This window comes from Dendrobates tinctorius, unplaced genomic scaffold (assembly GCF_039654945.1).
Source record: "Dendrobates tinctorius isolate UK_male_01 unplaced genomic scaffold, ASM3965494v1 ptg000070l, whole genome shotgun sequence".
NCBI classification, from domain to species: Eukaryota; Metazoa; Chordata; class Amphibia; order Anura; family Dendrobatidae; genus Dendrobates; species Dendrobates tinctorius.
The window spans coordinates 20,404,133-20,420,014 of NW_027361738.1; the positions used below are offsets into that span (position 1 = coordinate 20,404,133).

At 44.4% G+C, this 15,882-nt stretch overlaps 1 protein-coding gene across 3 annotated transcripts in view; it reads right to left on the bottom strand.

Annotated features, from left to right (window-relative positions):
- TMEM196 (transmembrane protein 196) overlaps nucleotides 1–15,882 on the bottom strand; it is a 60,602-nt gene that overhangs the window by 10,813 nt on the left and 33,907 nt on the right. For 2 of the 3 annotated variants that reach the window (XM_073581444.1, XM_073581443.1), the window contains exon 3: nucleotides 12,147–12,389. In XM_073581444.1, the coding sequence (XP_073437545.1) occupies nucleotides 12,147–12,389 (243 nt within the window). Of the gene's footprint in view, nucleotides 1–12,133; nucleotides 12,390–15,882 lie in introns of all 3 variants that reach the window. The other variant, XM_073581446.1, reaches the window with a different exon arrangement.

Consider the following 15,882-nt stretch of genomic DNA (forward strand, 5'->3'; position numbering starts at 1 on the left):
CTTCAATAATAGGTAGGGGTACCAAAGGGCTACAGAACCGGGGCTTAGGTGCAGAGGCTTGGCAGTCAGGACAAGACTCACAGTATACACGAATATCGTGATGCATGCCTGGCCAAACAAAACAGTGTAATATCCTTTCGGTGGTTTTCTGGACTCCCAGGTGACCTCCCATCACATGTCCGTGGGCCAGGTCCAGCACCTGCCGCCGGTAGGGTTTTGGCACGACTAATAGTTGCACCGTGTCTTCCCCCTTTTTCTCTTTCTGATAGAGTAAATCATTCTCCAGAACCATGTAAGGATATGCCAGCCTAGAGCCAGGTTCTACGGGTACCCCATTTATCACTTTTACATTTGTCCTTGCCTGAGAAAGGGTAGGATCCTTTATTTGCTCGCTTTGGAAGTCATCTTTCTGAACTTCTAAATCCGGCAAACGGGGAGGTGGACGGCTGTCGGCCTCCTCCTCTTCCCCGGTCTCCTCCGTATCACCCGCCATGACTGAAAACGGGAACTGCAGGTCATTTCCAGCAGACTCTTCCCCTGAGTCTTCCGGGGAGACCTCTTCCAGGGGTTCGGGACCCACACGCGCCCTGGGAGAAGAATCATTTACACTATTACCCGGGGCCATCAACTGATTCTCCCACAATTGCCAGAAGTGTGGAAAATCCCGGCCCAAGATAACATCATGCAATAATGGAGGGACGAGTCCCACTTTATGTTGCACAGACCCATAGGAAGTAGTAATGCATATGACCGTGGTGAGGTACGAACAGGTGTCTCCATGCACACACGTTACAGAAAATTTATCTGATGGTCCAGTCGGGGCTGACACCAGACTGGCCTTCACCAGAGTCACCACACTTCCCGAGTCTAACAATGCCACCACATTTTTGCCATCAACAGTTAAATCACACAAGTGTTTTTCCACATCCTTATGACCGGCATTCACACTCACTACCCGTGCAACCATAGACATGCGGTTTTTAGAGTCTGTGACGTCGCACTGCATGGGTTCAGTAGTGACCGGACAGTTCGCAGCAATGTGTCCATCTCTTGGCAGCGGAAACACCTAACGGGCCCCTTGCTTAGACCATAGTTCGTTACTCTCGGCCTCGCAGTGCGGGCAGTCCCGTTTTCCTCCCCCACTGTCTTAGGGATTTTTCCTTCTCCCCTACTCCCTGGAACAGTCTTACCGGTTCCACGTGGAGATGATGAAGAACGAGGTGGGGTAGCGTCATCTTGGAGTCCTTCCGCCACGGAGTAACGTTCAACCAGATCCACCAGTTGATCTGCCGTAGTAGGATTTCTATGGCTTACCCACTTCCTCAGGGCTGGCGGTAGAGCTCTCAGGTACTTGTCCATGACGACTCTCTGGATTATCTCTGGCACTGTCAACACCTCTGGTTGTAGCCACTTCTTCGTCACGTGGATCAGGTCGAACATCTGTGACCGCGGTGGTTTATCCTGCTGATAAGTCCATTGATACACTCTCTGTGCACGGACAGCGGTCGTCACTCCCAGCCGGGCCAAGATCTCGGCTTTCAGTTTGTCAAAGTCCGCGCAGCTTCAGGCTCTAAGTCATAATAAGCCTTTTGGGCCTCACCAGAGAGAAACGGGGCAATCAGGCCGGCCCATCGTGCCTTCGGCCATTTTTCTCGCACCGCCGTCCGTTCAAACGTGGTCAGGTATGCCTCGACGTCATCTTCGGTCGTTATCTTCTGCCAGTACCGACTCACGTGAATCACTCTCGACTCTGCTTAACCTCAGGTAAGCTTGCCAGGCGCTGCGCCACCTGCTGGAGAAGCGAACGATGGGTAGCTGTCATGTCCACCAACTCCTTCAGCTGGGCCATCATCACCCGATTAGCTTCTTGCTGGATGGCGGTGGACTGTACCAGCGCTTTCACCACGTCGTCCATGCTCATGCTTCCAACGTGATGCCCGTGTTCTCCACCACAATGTGATAAAACACTCCGGGATCGCCTTTGCTGGGGTCAAAGGTCACGTGCGTTCAGCATGAAACTCAGGCGCAGAGCTGGAATTCGGGTATAACTGACACTGGATCAGGTTTATTAACGGTGAAAGCAATGCATAAAGGAAATAAATCATAAAACAAATCCTTGCCTGTCCGGCACTAACTAAACAAGGTACAACCTAACTACCAACTGGCGGGCTTCTCCCGTCCAGCCCAACCACAGTTGCAGTGGGCACTGCTTTCACTCACGTGTGTCTCTCACACAGACAGGCTCTCTGTGTTCCCAGGCTGAGACACTCACACAACCACCTGGCATCATTTTATATCCACCTCCCATTATTCATTAGTAACCTGGTGTGATACTGACCAGACTAGGCCACATAGGAAAGGTATCTGGGCGAGATATACCTGCCCTCATCCACTATTCCCATATGATTCTCACATTGCCCAATTCCATTGGATAAGATAAAATACGGCCACCTGCACCTGCCCTTAAGCAAACTAACTAGCCTCATACTGAAATGGTTTGAAACTCATCAAGTCTTCTTAACCCTATGACTACAAGAGAAGCATATGTTTGATACCCCTCAACATGAGATATATTGGTGCTTCTCCACTCCACCTCCATCCCCTAGTAAAAGTAACAACAAAATCATCCATATGGCTGCAGTCAGAGGAAAATAAAAAAAATTATGGGTTTTGCAATGTGAAAAAGAAATAAAAGGCAAAACGATAGCCCAACACAAACACACAAAAAAATTATGAAGGTCCAAAAGAGAGTATTGACAGGATTTTAACAGAGGAAATTCAGTTTTGCTTTTGCTTTTAAATCCGCCATTCAGTGCCAGAGATATGGACTTTTTCATTTAGTGCTAATTCTTAAGGTCTTTACTAAGGTGGAGTGGCTGACAGGGTTATAATCCAGGGCAGCCTAAAGACACGCCCCCCAAAAAAACTATGAGTCACACCCTCTTGGTATAGCCCAGAACTGGGAAAAGTGCGGCCCATGTGCCATATTCGACACTCTTGTTGTCCCAGTCTGGCCCAAGGACCGAGAAAGTCAAAGGTCTGAAACAGTAGTCCACAGGACGCCTTTGTCCGCCTCCACCCACTGTCACCGCTATCTGCATCCTCAAGAAGTAGACAACGGTGAATATATTTGTGGAGGAAGGGCCACTGGCTCCTTCTACCAATCAGCATGTGAAACTGGACCAGCAAACACGATGACATCAGTTCATCGCTTCAGCTGTGTGGAGATTCAGTGTAGCAGAGGCCAGAGCAAAGTGTCGTGCGAATGTGAGAGGTGCGTATGTTTTTTTTTCTTTCATAGGAGGCTATGTAGTAAATCATACTATATATAGGAGGCTATGTGGAGTCTCACACTGTATATAGAGAGGGATTCATACTGTATATATGGGGCATGTGGAGGCTCATAATGTATATAGAGGGCTTATGTGGGGGCTCATACTATATATATAGGGTGTAGAGACACAAGGATCAGTGGGAGCTCTCGCTGGACAAGCTGTCTTTATAAAGACTGCATGGACCAGGCCTCATCCTCCTGATCCCCCGCATCTCTTCCCTTAGGCATAATACCACTCAAACAACACAGGGTGAGATTAAAACAGTGTGACGATACTTTATTGAACAACCAACAGACAACCAGCAAATACCCAAGATGATGCAAATTAGAGAGTTTCACCCTTCCACTGGCTCACTGAGATTACAGTAGCAGTGACTTCGGGGTTTCTAGAGCCAACTACCCCACCAGTGGCAAACCACTTTTGGTGGGCACCCACAGAGAGGAGCTAATGACAAGCTTGGGAAACTGACTGAGTGCAGTGAGGTATGTGGCCAGGTGACCTAATTGTCCCAACATGACTTCTCTGTGAATGTCTCCATGGGGACAGTTGACTGGAGAGTCCTAACCTGGCTTCTCCAAACATCTCCAAGGGAACAGGTGACCAAAGGGTCCCAATATGACTTCTCCAAATGTCTCCATGGGGCTAGGTGGCTGGAGGGTCCCCACCTGGCTTCTTTGAATGTCTTCATGGGTTCAGTGATGGTCAATTGAGCAGATCTGTATTCCTCCAGCTAGGGCCGTGGTCCCTTAAGCTGACAGCCTGTAAAATGTCAAATCCGTTTTCCTCTTAATAAAGCCATAGTGCCTTGGCTGTTGTCCTGTAGAGTCTCTTTTCAGAAAGATATAGGTCCCTTTTTATACCCACATCTGTGGTTCAGACCATCATCAACATGTCAGGGGGTAGGTGGGATGAGATTACCTCTCTTTGTTTTTAGTATTTAATCAACCTTCATAGTTTGTCTTTCACTGTTTTGCAGGTCAACAAGCTACATGGACTAATACAATAGTTAATCAACATATTAGCAAACATGGATTGGTCAGTGACCTAGCATCTTTTTCCTCCAAAGATAGTAACAAAATAAACTGAGTGGATATAATAGGTAAACTGCAGCCATTCAACAATTCACAAATATCAATTCAAGAGTCAACGTTCAGTCCCATGTGAACAATAAGCTATGTCTCCTGGCCTACTGAAAATATAGGTCTGGCATAATTAAGATTAAATGTGTCATCACACAAGGGCTATGTGGGGGCTCCAACTGTATATAAGGGGCTGTGTGTGGGCTCTTACAGTATATAGGGGCTGTGTATGGGCTTAAACAGCATATAGGGGTGTCATCATACTTTATTCTGTTCAATATTATGTAATACATTTAATAGTAATATAAAATAATTATAATTAATATGTTAATATTATTATTGAGCAGAATTAATTTAATCCTATTGATTTGGCCCTGCACAACAGTCATGGCCTCTCATGTGGCCCCGTGGGAAAATTAATTGCCCATCCCTGGTAGAGAACATCCAAATTTTTTAATGCGATTTTGAATGCGGTGATACCAAATATGTGTATGTTTGATTTTTTTCATTGTTTTATCTTGAATGGGGCAAAAGGGGGATGATTTGAAATTTGATATTTTTTTATATTTTTAAAAACTTTTTTTTTAACTTTTGGCATGCTTCAATAGTCTCCATGGGAGACTAGAAGCTGCCATAATCCGATTGGCTCTGCTACATACTGGTGATGATCAGATCACCTGTATGTAGCAGAATACCTCACAGAATACCACCAGGCGGCGCTCATAGCATTCCGGCAGTGACAACCATAAATGTCTCCAGGAGTCCCCTAGTTGTCATGCCAACCCATCGGTGCCGGAAGCGCATGTTAAATGCTGCTATCAGAGTTTAACAGCGGTATTTAACTGGTTAATAGCCACGAGTGGATCGCGATTCCACCTGCTGCTGTTCTGGGCACATGTCAGCTGTTCAAAACAGCTGATATGAGCCGGGAAAGATGTGGGGTCACCGCTGGAGCCCACATCAAAGGGAGAGTGTCCGAAATTGGCATACTTTTACGCCCGATGTTGGAAAGGGGTTAAACTTCTACCCACCCTGACAGCTGCAGTTTATACTGAGCAATGTGATCTCAGCCCCACCAAGTAAGGACACTGAGGAGCTGTCAATCATGCTAGGTGTACATACGTTGAGTATAGAATGTCAAAAAATATTATACAGCCATTCTGACATGGATTTTCAGAATAAATACACTGGCCTCATCAGGTGGAAGAAGAGATCTATGTAATAATGTATGCTGATTGTATTGAGAAATTTGGTAACAGATTATCTTTAATAGAAACTTAAAATCAGTTGCCAACATGGCTTAAGCTCGCACAACATGGAGTCAATTGTAATTGCAAGGCTTCATGCCTATTGGAAATTTCATTCCTTATTGTTATTGTAGAAATTATAAAGCTATCTTTTCTATAGAATAAGCTTGCACTCTGATTAGTTTTAACATACTTTAATATCTAAAAGGTATGATGAATATATGCCTCTACCTAATTTCATCAAATGTAAACCTGAGCTTGTATTGCTTATTTGAAATATTTTGCTAGAGAGTTGAATGCATGAAATGGTCTCCCTTAGCTACAATCCTTTGTCCCCATCCCCAGGTACCTTTTACTGTACATTACTATTTGTAGCATATAATTTATTTCCAGTACGCATAAAAAAAAATCAGGGCATTTCTGATAGACAACTTTCAACTATACACCAAGGCAAAATATTAGTCATATAATTTCCATTTCGCTTCTGTCGGTATTAATTTGTATTCTGCACAATGCTTTGCATAAATCATTGCAGTTGGCCATGGGAATGCTGACTTTGTGATGTTGACATCTAGATTAGTATTTCTACATTAAGACAAATAGCACTTTTATTTCAGTACCTGAGACAGTATTGTCAGAATATTTCAAAATATATTTTGATTAGCTTTATGTTGGGGTAGAATGCATTCACTTCATTTGGTGGATCAATTTGTGCCCACTGTCTGGAGTCACAGAATTCCTATTGCCATTACTGTTGCTACCTGGGACAAAGGGTTTGGTTGCCCCAGGCCCATTTATATGATGGGACCGACACTGATCTCTGGGTGACCACGGCTTTTAATTGTGTAGGCATAAAAAGTACACCCATATGGTTAATTTCTGTTCTACCACTCCCTGTTTTGTAGACCGAAGTGTGTTAAGTCTGCAGCTTACTGTATGGCAGAGACATGTACAGAGTGCATCCCTGCAAAGACAGTACAATGATGTCACCGCCCCACTCCTCCTGGGCCGGAATGACATACTGGGAAGGGGCAGAAGGGTCTCATTGATAACAGTGAAGAGCTCAGGAAGCAGCAGAAAACATGTATGCAGGTAACTTGAAAGAAGTGATGTACTGCAGGATGGGGCTGTACATAGAAAAGAGGAATGATGTACTGTCAGATGCGGCTGTGTATACAAAGAAGTGTAATGATGTACTGCAGGATGGGGCTATAGAGAAATGAGTGATATACTGGATAGGACTGTACATAGACGAAAACTGATGTACTGAAGGATGGGGCTGTATATAAAGGAGAGAAATGATGTACTGCAGAATGGGACTATATATAGATGAGGAGTGATATACTGTAGGTTAGGACTGTATATAGAGGAAAGGAGTGATGTACTGAAGGATAGGGCTGTGTATAGAGGGGCTGACGGGAGTGATGTACTGCAGAATGGGGCTGTAAATAGAGGGGCTGAGGGAGTGATGTACTGCAGGACAGTGCTGTATATACAGGAAAGGAGTGATGACTGCAGGACAGGACTCGATATAGAAGAGCAGAAAAAGTAATGTTTTGTGCGATGGTGCTGTATAAAGTGGAGAGGAGTGATACACAGTGAAGTGAGGTTGTATATAAAGGAGAGGAGTGATGTACTGCAGCATGGGGCTGTATATAGAGGAGTGATGTACTGAAGGATAGGGCTGTATATAGAGGGGCTGACGGGAGTGATGTACTGCAGAATGGGGCTGTAAATAGAGGGGCTGAGGGAGTGATGTACTGCAGGACAGTGCTGGGTATATAGGAAAGGAGTGATGACTGCAGGACAGGACTCGATATACAAGAGCAGAAAAAGTAATGTTTTGTGCGATGGTGCTGTATAAAGTGGAGAGGAGTGATACACAGTGGAGTGAGGCTGTATATAAAGGAGAGGAGTGATGTACTGCAGCATGGGGCTGTATATAGAGGAGTGATGATTGCAGGATGTGGCTATAGATAGAGGAGAATAGTGATGTACTGCAGCATGAGGCTGTATATAGAGGAGTGATGATGAACTGCAAGACGTGGCTATAGAAAATAGGAGCAGTGTACTATGGTAGGGGGCTGTAAATAAAAGGGCTATGAGTAGTAATATACTGCAAGATGGGATTATTACTATACTTAAATCATTTCAGCATTATTATTTTTTGTGTGTCATGGTATGGCGTTTTTACTTTTCTTCCATGCACTTGGGCCCTTATTATTTTTTATGGTGATACTTAGGGGGCTTTACTATTTGTATAGGAAATTGGGAGGTATTATTACTATTTGTGGGGAAAAAAAAAATTGAGCATGAATTTGGTTGGTAGACAAGCAACACAAACGCATGTTCACATTGGCCATTAAACAGGCAAAACCGACAAGTAACAAAATGAGCATATACTCTGCTGTAACTTAATGAGTAAAAAGCAAAAGTGCGTTTAAATAACATAGGATTCTTAGAAAACACTGTTTTTTTCTGCCCTTATTCGCACTGAGGTCACGTCTGACACATGGTAAGGTTTTAATATTAGACAATGTAGGACTGTGTAACCTTATGTTATTTAAATGCACTTTTGCTTTTTACTCATTTAGTTCCAGCAGGGTATATGCTCATATTGTTTTGTGTAGGTTTAGTCTATTTGTGGGGAACTCAGGGCTAGTGTTACTTTTGATGGGAACCAGAGTCATTATTAATTGTAAAGGGGGGGGCATTAATTTTTGGGAGCATTGAGGGAACATTATTACTCTTCATTAGAAACTGTGGCATTAAGGTTAAATACTCAGGTGCATTATTACTTTTTAGTAATTTTAATTCTGAGCATTTACAGTGGATTATTACTTAATAGGAGCACTGTGGGCATTATAACTATAAAAGGAAATCACACGGAACAACATTACTTTCTCTGGTGCAAAAAGAGGGCACTACTATTTTCTATAGAGCTCAATAACACAGGATGTAATGGTAGCTGCAGAGCGGAATAAACCTTTTTTTTTTTCCTTTTTTTTATTTTGCATCTCCCTTGTGGAGATAGTAGCAATAAATGTATTTGGCCATAATGGGTTGATTTTTGTTAAATCCAAGTGGGCATTATCACATAACTTTTAGTGGGGGTGTGTTCTTCTCCCCCTATGTAATGCTGACCAATCATAAGCAAGCAGCAACATACAAAGTAAAGTAGAATATGACCCCACAATATGTTATGGCAGGTTTCTCAGATGTGAGATGCATGACAGACAGCCTAATAATCTGGTCTAACCTCCTGCATAAGTCAGTGTGGGGGAATGGGCAGTGCTGCAGAGTTTATCTGTGTTACATTACAAACCCATCTATGAGTTTTTCTCCTTTTATACCACTGTCAGCTGTGCTGTCTACCTCTCCCCACAGTGCTTGTCCAGAGATGTGTCAGTAATCACACTTATATCAATTGTGTTCAACTTGTAATCGCTCTGCAGTAAGATCAGAGCAGGGTGTCATTTCATCTCACACAAAAGTAGCACAATACAGGCTGGTTACTTCTGTGTGAGGTAAAATTACACTACGGTTCTCACTGCAGAGTGATTACAAGTTGCATAAGCATAGCAGACGTGTGTGTTGATCACTAACAGTTTGAGCTCTCAGCTCTAGACAGAAGGGATAGTAATGTGACATAGCTAAACTCAGCTGCACTGCCCCACCCCACTGACTTTTGCAAGAGGTTAGACCAGGAAATTGGGGCTGCATCTTTACATGTCACACAGTGACAAACCTGCTCCAAGTAATGATGGGGTGTGCTCTTCTTTCCTTTGACTGTGGCTGTTTGCTTATGATTAGTTAGCCTTATACAAGAGTAAGAAGTACACACCCCAAGTAAAAAACTATTTTACGACACTCACTTGGACTTAACAAAAGCTAACTCATTAAGTACCAAATACTTTGATTGCTAAAATCTCTGCAACAGAGAGATGAAATTAACAAAAACAAACAAAAAAATGTTTTATTCTGCTGTGCACCTAGTATTACACAGTGTGTCCAGTTCAACATGAAATATTTGGTGAAAGACACTCTTTAAAATATTGCACAATATGCCTTAATAGAGAGCAACATAACTACTGAAGCAGAAAAGACAGTACTGATGCACTACCGAGTTGGCTGTCAGTCCTTGTTGGTGCGCAGTTACAGCCTCCGCCCATTAAGTACTGAGCGGTGACTAAAGCTGCACCTGCACAATGACTGAAAGCCAGAGACTGCCTGAAGATATAAAGTTCACCTGTAGAACGATTTTAACCTGCAGATTAACCCCATATTTGCAAGTTACTAGCGTTTTTTGATAAGACAGGTTCCTTTTAAGTATGGTGACACACAGTATCATTCCATCACAGCCACCACACAGTATGTTGCTCCCACAGCTTCCCACACAGTATGATGACCACCACAGACCCACACACAGTATGTGGCCCCACAGTTTCCCACACACAGTATCTTCTATCCATTGCTGTATTCTGAGTAGTTAGCATTTTCTTTGATATTCAAATGATGCATTATGTGCTCTGGGTGTGCAAGTATTTAATGAGTTAAGTAGCCACTGTCGCCACAGGTTGCTTCCCCATCCAGCATTAGCCTCTTTAGTTTGATCAATAGCGCATTGTTAGGCGTCGGGTTCCTGGTGCTGCACAGCAGGAATCCCGAGAGTTGCCTTCAGCGGTCTCCCATTCCTCTCCAGCTGCAGTGGCGCCAGCCCAGCAGACTCGTTGATCCCGGCGCTCTGCCCACACCAGCATTATGGGCTTGGTTGCTGCTGCCACCTCTGGTCCAGCTATAGCAACGCATGCTGGTCAGCAGTGAATGACTACAGGGACTAAGTCCTCCTTTCGGTCCACTGAGCATGCCTGTGGGGCGATCTCCCATTGGAGATCAGAGGTCACATGTTCAGGTCCTTCTCCAGCTCGGATTGGACCATCAGGAAGGCCCCGGAAGGACGCTGCTATAAAAGGTTTGCATGGCCGCCCCGCCATGCGCTATGAAAGACTTTGATGCTATACTGTTTAGTGGTGTGAGTGATGACGGATGCATGAGACTGGTGACTGACTCATTAAGACTCCCTCCCTTTGATACGCATGAGTTAGGGCCCTAGAGTCTGAGTTAGCATCTAGCACTAGCACTGCTTAGCGCCGCAGTATAGTAGCTCTCTGTCCTGTAGTGCCTTGGGGCGCCGATCTGTACAGGCCTCACATACCGCTGATACCGCAATGTCTGCCAGAGCAGCTACGTGCGCTTACCAGCACTGTTCTTATGCTGGTTAGTGGTGTCCACCACAGTAGACATTGTACCCGCTCTGAGCGGTAGTTTACTTAGTCGTGATCTGTGACGTTTAACAGCTCACGATTATACGCCGGCTAGTGTGGACTCCGTGAAGTAACTGAGTCTGTCCTTACACGCACCGAGTCAGTGGTTACCCGCCGGTGTCCGGCTACCTCTTGTTATATATCTTTCATCATTGTCTAGCTGCAGTTTATCACCTCTGCACAGTGGACCCCGGGCTGTGAACGCGCCATATACCTTATACTATCTTTATTATTTGGTGCGTTCCGCCAGCCCCTAACAGCGCATTGTCTGTTTTTCTTGTCTTGTGCATGACATCACACAGGCAGTATCAATCAATCTGAAGACATTGCTGGGTGTTCTGGAGGCAGTGGCTCCTCAAAAGCTCATTTACACTGAGAGCACTTGATGCCTCATTTACATATAAATGAAAATGTTAATTATTTTAGCATGTAAGAGAATATTTAAAGGTCTCAATGGATTTACATTAAAAAGACCTATATACAGTATACTTTTGAGAGGGGGATTGATCTTACTGACAGATTCCCTTTAAGGCTGGGGCTACCTAGTGCTTGGGGCCTCAACAGAGGTCATGCTGCCAGAGATCCCCATATGTCACTGCTACATGCAAGCAAAATGCAGGTGACTGGGGTCACATTGCAATCTCAGGGTACCAAGATCACAGCCAGCAAATCGCAAATAGTCGAAACCATTCACATTTTTATTACTTGATTTTTCAGGTCACAATACCCTAGAGGTTGCATTGTGACCCACTTTCACCTGTATTATGCTGTAAAATAGCATAAGCATATAGCCATCTTTGGATGCACAACCTGTGTCTTGGCCAACGTTGCCAAGTACAACCAGCGCAGGCAATATTAAGTACCACACTTAAATTAAAGGCCCATGAACATGGCCACATTACAGATCCCTTTAACCTTAGACTATATAATAGATGTGCTGACTAGTGTGGCTACATCCAATGCTACAACCAATCTTTCATGTATATGGCCACAAGGTCCCACATGGTCAGCCAGCTAAGTAAAATCTGAAAGCAATATAAAGGTTGGCTGGGGACTCAGCTAGTTCAGGAACACCCATCTAAAATGTAATTATATTCGTCTGAAGGGTTCTTTTAATTAGTAATACAATTAGAAAAGGATTTATTTACCGATTTCTTTTACCTTCTCTGTCATTTCATGGGAGTGATGAAGTGAATGTTCTCTTTCTAAAAACATCCTCCTTTGCTCGTAACTGGCTAGGCGACACGTAAGCCATGTAGATATAGTGCAGCCGCTGATACCGATACATGCCAGGGACATTGAAGCGTTGTGTAATGAGGATCTTTTGGTAACGGCACGCAGAAATTGAATATTCAGGATGCCTCCAATAAGTCCACATATGCAGCAGGCAGAAAAAAGAATCATCTGCAGGAAGAAAAGAAACAAAAAGATCAATAAAACTGACTGTAGACGAAAAATGGGTCCAGTCCTCTCAAAGAAGGATCATTTTTTAATGTACGAGAAAAAAAAATCTGAAGTATCAAACTGGCTTAAGACAAAATGGGGTTCACTTACTTATAAAACTGAATAGCATTGCAGCCAAAAGGTGTACTGTAAATCAGGATCAACACTCTAATATGTAAGCAGGTTAAAATGTAAGGGGGTACAGAGGACAGTTTACACCCTGCCTGCCTTGCACCTGCTTCTATGTCTCTGTTAATACCATATGTCTTATTTTGTATATTAGTGTGATGAGTAATGCATTGTGTATGTATGTATATATATATATACAGTGGGGAAAAAAAGTATTTAGTCAGTCAGCAATAGTGCAAGTTCCACCACTTAAAAAGATGAGAGGCGTCTGTAATTTACATCATAGGTAGACCTCAACTATGGGAGACAAACTGAGAAAAAAAAATCCAGAAAATCACATTGTCTGTTTTTTTTTCATTTTATCTGCATATTATGATGGAAAATAAGTATTTGGTCAGAAACAAGCAATCAAGATTTCTGGCTCTCACAGACCTGTAACTTCTTCTTTAAGAGTCTCCTCTTTCCTCCACTCATTACCTGTAGTAATGGCACCTGTTTAAACTTGTTATCAGTATAAAAAGACACCTGTGCACACCCTCAAACAGTCTGACTCCAAACTCCACTATGGTGAAGACCAAATAGCTGTCAAAGGACACCAGAAACAAAATTGTAGCCCTGCACCAGGCTGGGAAGACTGAATCTGCAATAGCCAACCAGCTTGGAGTGAAGAAATCAACTGTGGGAGCAATAATTAGAAAATGGAAGACATACAAGACCACTGATAATCTCCCTCGATCTGGTGCTCCACGCAAAATCCCACCCCGTGGGGTCAGAATGATCACAAGAACGGTGAGCAAAAATCCCAGAACCACGTGGGGGGACCTAGTGAATGAACTGCAGAGAGCTGGGACCAATGTAACAAGGCCTACCATAAGTAACACACTACGCCACCATGGACTCAGATCCTGCAGTGCCAGACGTGTCCCACTGCTTAAGCCTGTACATGTCCGGGCCCGTCTGAAGTTTGCTAGAGAGCATTTGGATGATCCAGAGGAGTTTTGGGAGAATGTCCTATGGTCTGATGAAACCAAACTGGAACTGTTTGGTAGAAACACAACTTGTCGTGTTTGGAGGAAAAAGAATACTGAGTTGCATCCATCAAACACCATACCTACTGTAAAGCATGGTGGTGGAAACATCATGCTTTGGGGCTGTTTCTCTGCAAAGGGGCCAGGACGACTGATCCGGGTACATGAAAGAATGAATGGGGCCATGTATCGTGAGATTTTGATTGCAAACCTCCTTCCATCAGCAAGGGTATTGAAGATGAAACGTGGCTGGGTCTTTCAACATGACAATGATCCAAAGCACACCGCCAGGGCAACAAAGGAGTGGCTTCGTAAGAAGCATTTCAAGGTCCTGGAGTGGCCTAGCCAGTCTCCAGATCTCAACCCTATAGAAAACCTTTGGAGGGAGTTGAAAGTCTGTGTTGCCAAGCGAAAAGCCAAAAACATCACTGCTCTAGAGGAGATCTGCATGGAGGAATGGGCCAACATACCAACAACAGTGTGTGGCAACCTTGTGAAGACTTACAGAAAACGTTTGACCTCTGTCATTGCCAACAAAGGATATATCACAAAGTATTGAGATGAAATTTTGTTTCTGACCAAATAGTTATTTTCCACCATAATATGCAAATAAAATGAAAAAAAAACAGACAATGTGATTTTCTGGATTTTTTTTTCTCAGTTTGTCTCCCATAGTTGAGGTCTACCTATGATGTAAATTACAGACGCCTCTCATCTTTTTAAGTGGTGGAACTTGCACTATTGCTGACTGACTAAATACTTTTTTTCCCCACTGTATATATATGGTATATATATATATATATATATAATTACCTCATATGTTTTGTAATGCTGCTATATTGTGTATGTATAATATTGATATGCTGAGCAGTGTATGCTGAGCAGTGTATTGTATAGATGCAGGGAACGTACAGGATTTAGCTAGTTGTAGGATTTAGATTAGCCCACTAGAGGGGGCACCATAGATTTAGATAGGAACTAGTTAGATAGGAGGGGCCAACTGGGATAAGTTAGAGAGAGCTTCCTGGGTTCACGGAGTAGGGGCTAGGAGCCTGGCCAGGGCAGTTATGCCCCACAACGTTAAAGCAGAAAAGCCCAACTCATCCAGGGCCTAGAAGCTAACGGTCACACAAGAGGTGAAGGAATACAGGGCAGCATCAACATGGTGACAGCTAATTACATGGGATCAGCCTCAAATGTCCAGGGCGAAACGGACAGGGAACTCCAGAAGCGGATTAGGCTGACCAGACAGAGCGCTGCGGTACTGGAGGCAATGGTACGACCCTGCGATATTCCTGGAGGCATAAGGAATAGCACAGGGAAAGGAAAAGAAAGGTTATGATGTGTGAAGGATCCTGTGTTGTACCTGTGACTAATCTGGATGAGCTGAGCAAAGAACTGAGTAAAGTTGTTTGTTTAAAACTGGATCTGGACTCTGCCTGTCTTTGCATGGTATTTGGGGGTGGAAACCCCCAGCAGACCAGAGAGGACTCTAATCTGCAAGTAAGTGAACCATCAAATGCACAACAGAAGGGACAATATATTGATGTGATGAAGGGCCAGGGTGCGACAGCAGCCCCTGTTAGGCTAGTTTCACATTTGCGCTTTTGAGCGCAGCGATGGCCTGCACACGGCCGCCGCCAAGCCCCGCCCCCTGCCGCGCCTCCGCCGGTAGCTCCGCCTACCTGCGCATGACGCTGCATGCGTCCTGCGTCCCCTATCTTTATCACTGGGGCGCAGGCCATACGCAGTATGCGTTTGGCGGCGCATGCGTCCTTTTGCAGTTTGGTTGCGCTCGGTGCACCGTCAAAAAGGCGCATGTGCCTCCAAACGCAAACTGTGCACGGCCTGTGCCCCCAGTGATAAAGATAGTGGACGCAGGGCGCATGCAGCGTCATGCGCCGGTAGGCGGAGCTACCGGCGAGGCGCGGCAGGGGGCGGGGCTTAGCGGCGGCCGTGCACAGGCCGTTGCTGCGCTCAAAAGCGCAAATGTGAAACTAGCCTTAGTCACGACTACTGCAGCCTTGACTCCCTTTACAATAAAACTAACCACACAAAGATAATCCCTTGAAGTTATATATTGAATTTGAAGATAGAGATGTGTTGCGCTTTTCATACCAGTTTCTCCCAACTCCAACAAAATAGGTACAGCTAAAGTGGGACCGGGGTGCAGCTTGTATAATTCATGACATGGCGTTCCCTAACTCTAACTCCAGTACCTGACTGTAGTAAGAATTCTGACATAGCACACAGAGGTGCACACCACTCATCAGACGCTCCAGCTTCATGAAGAAGCG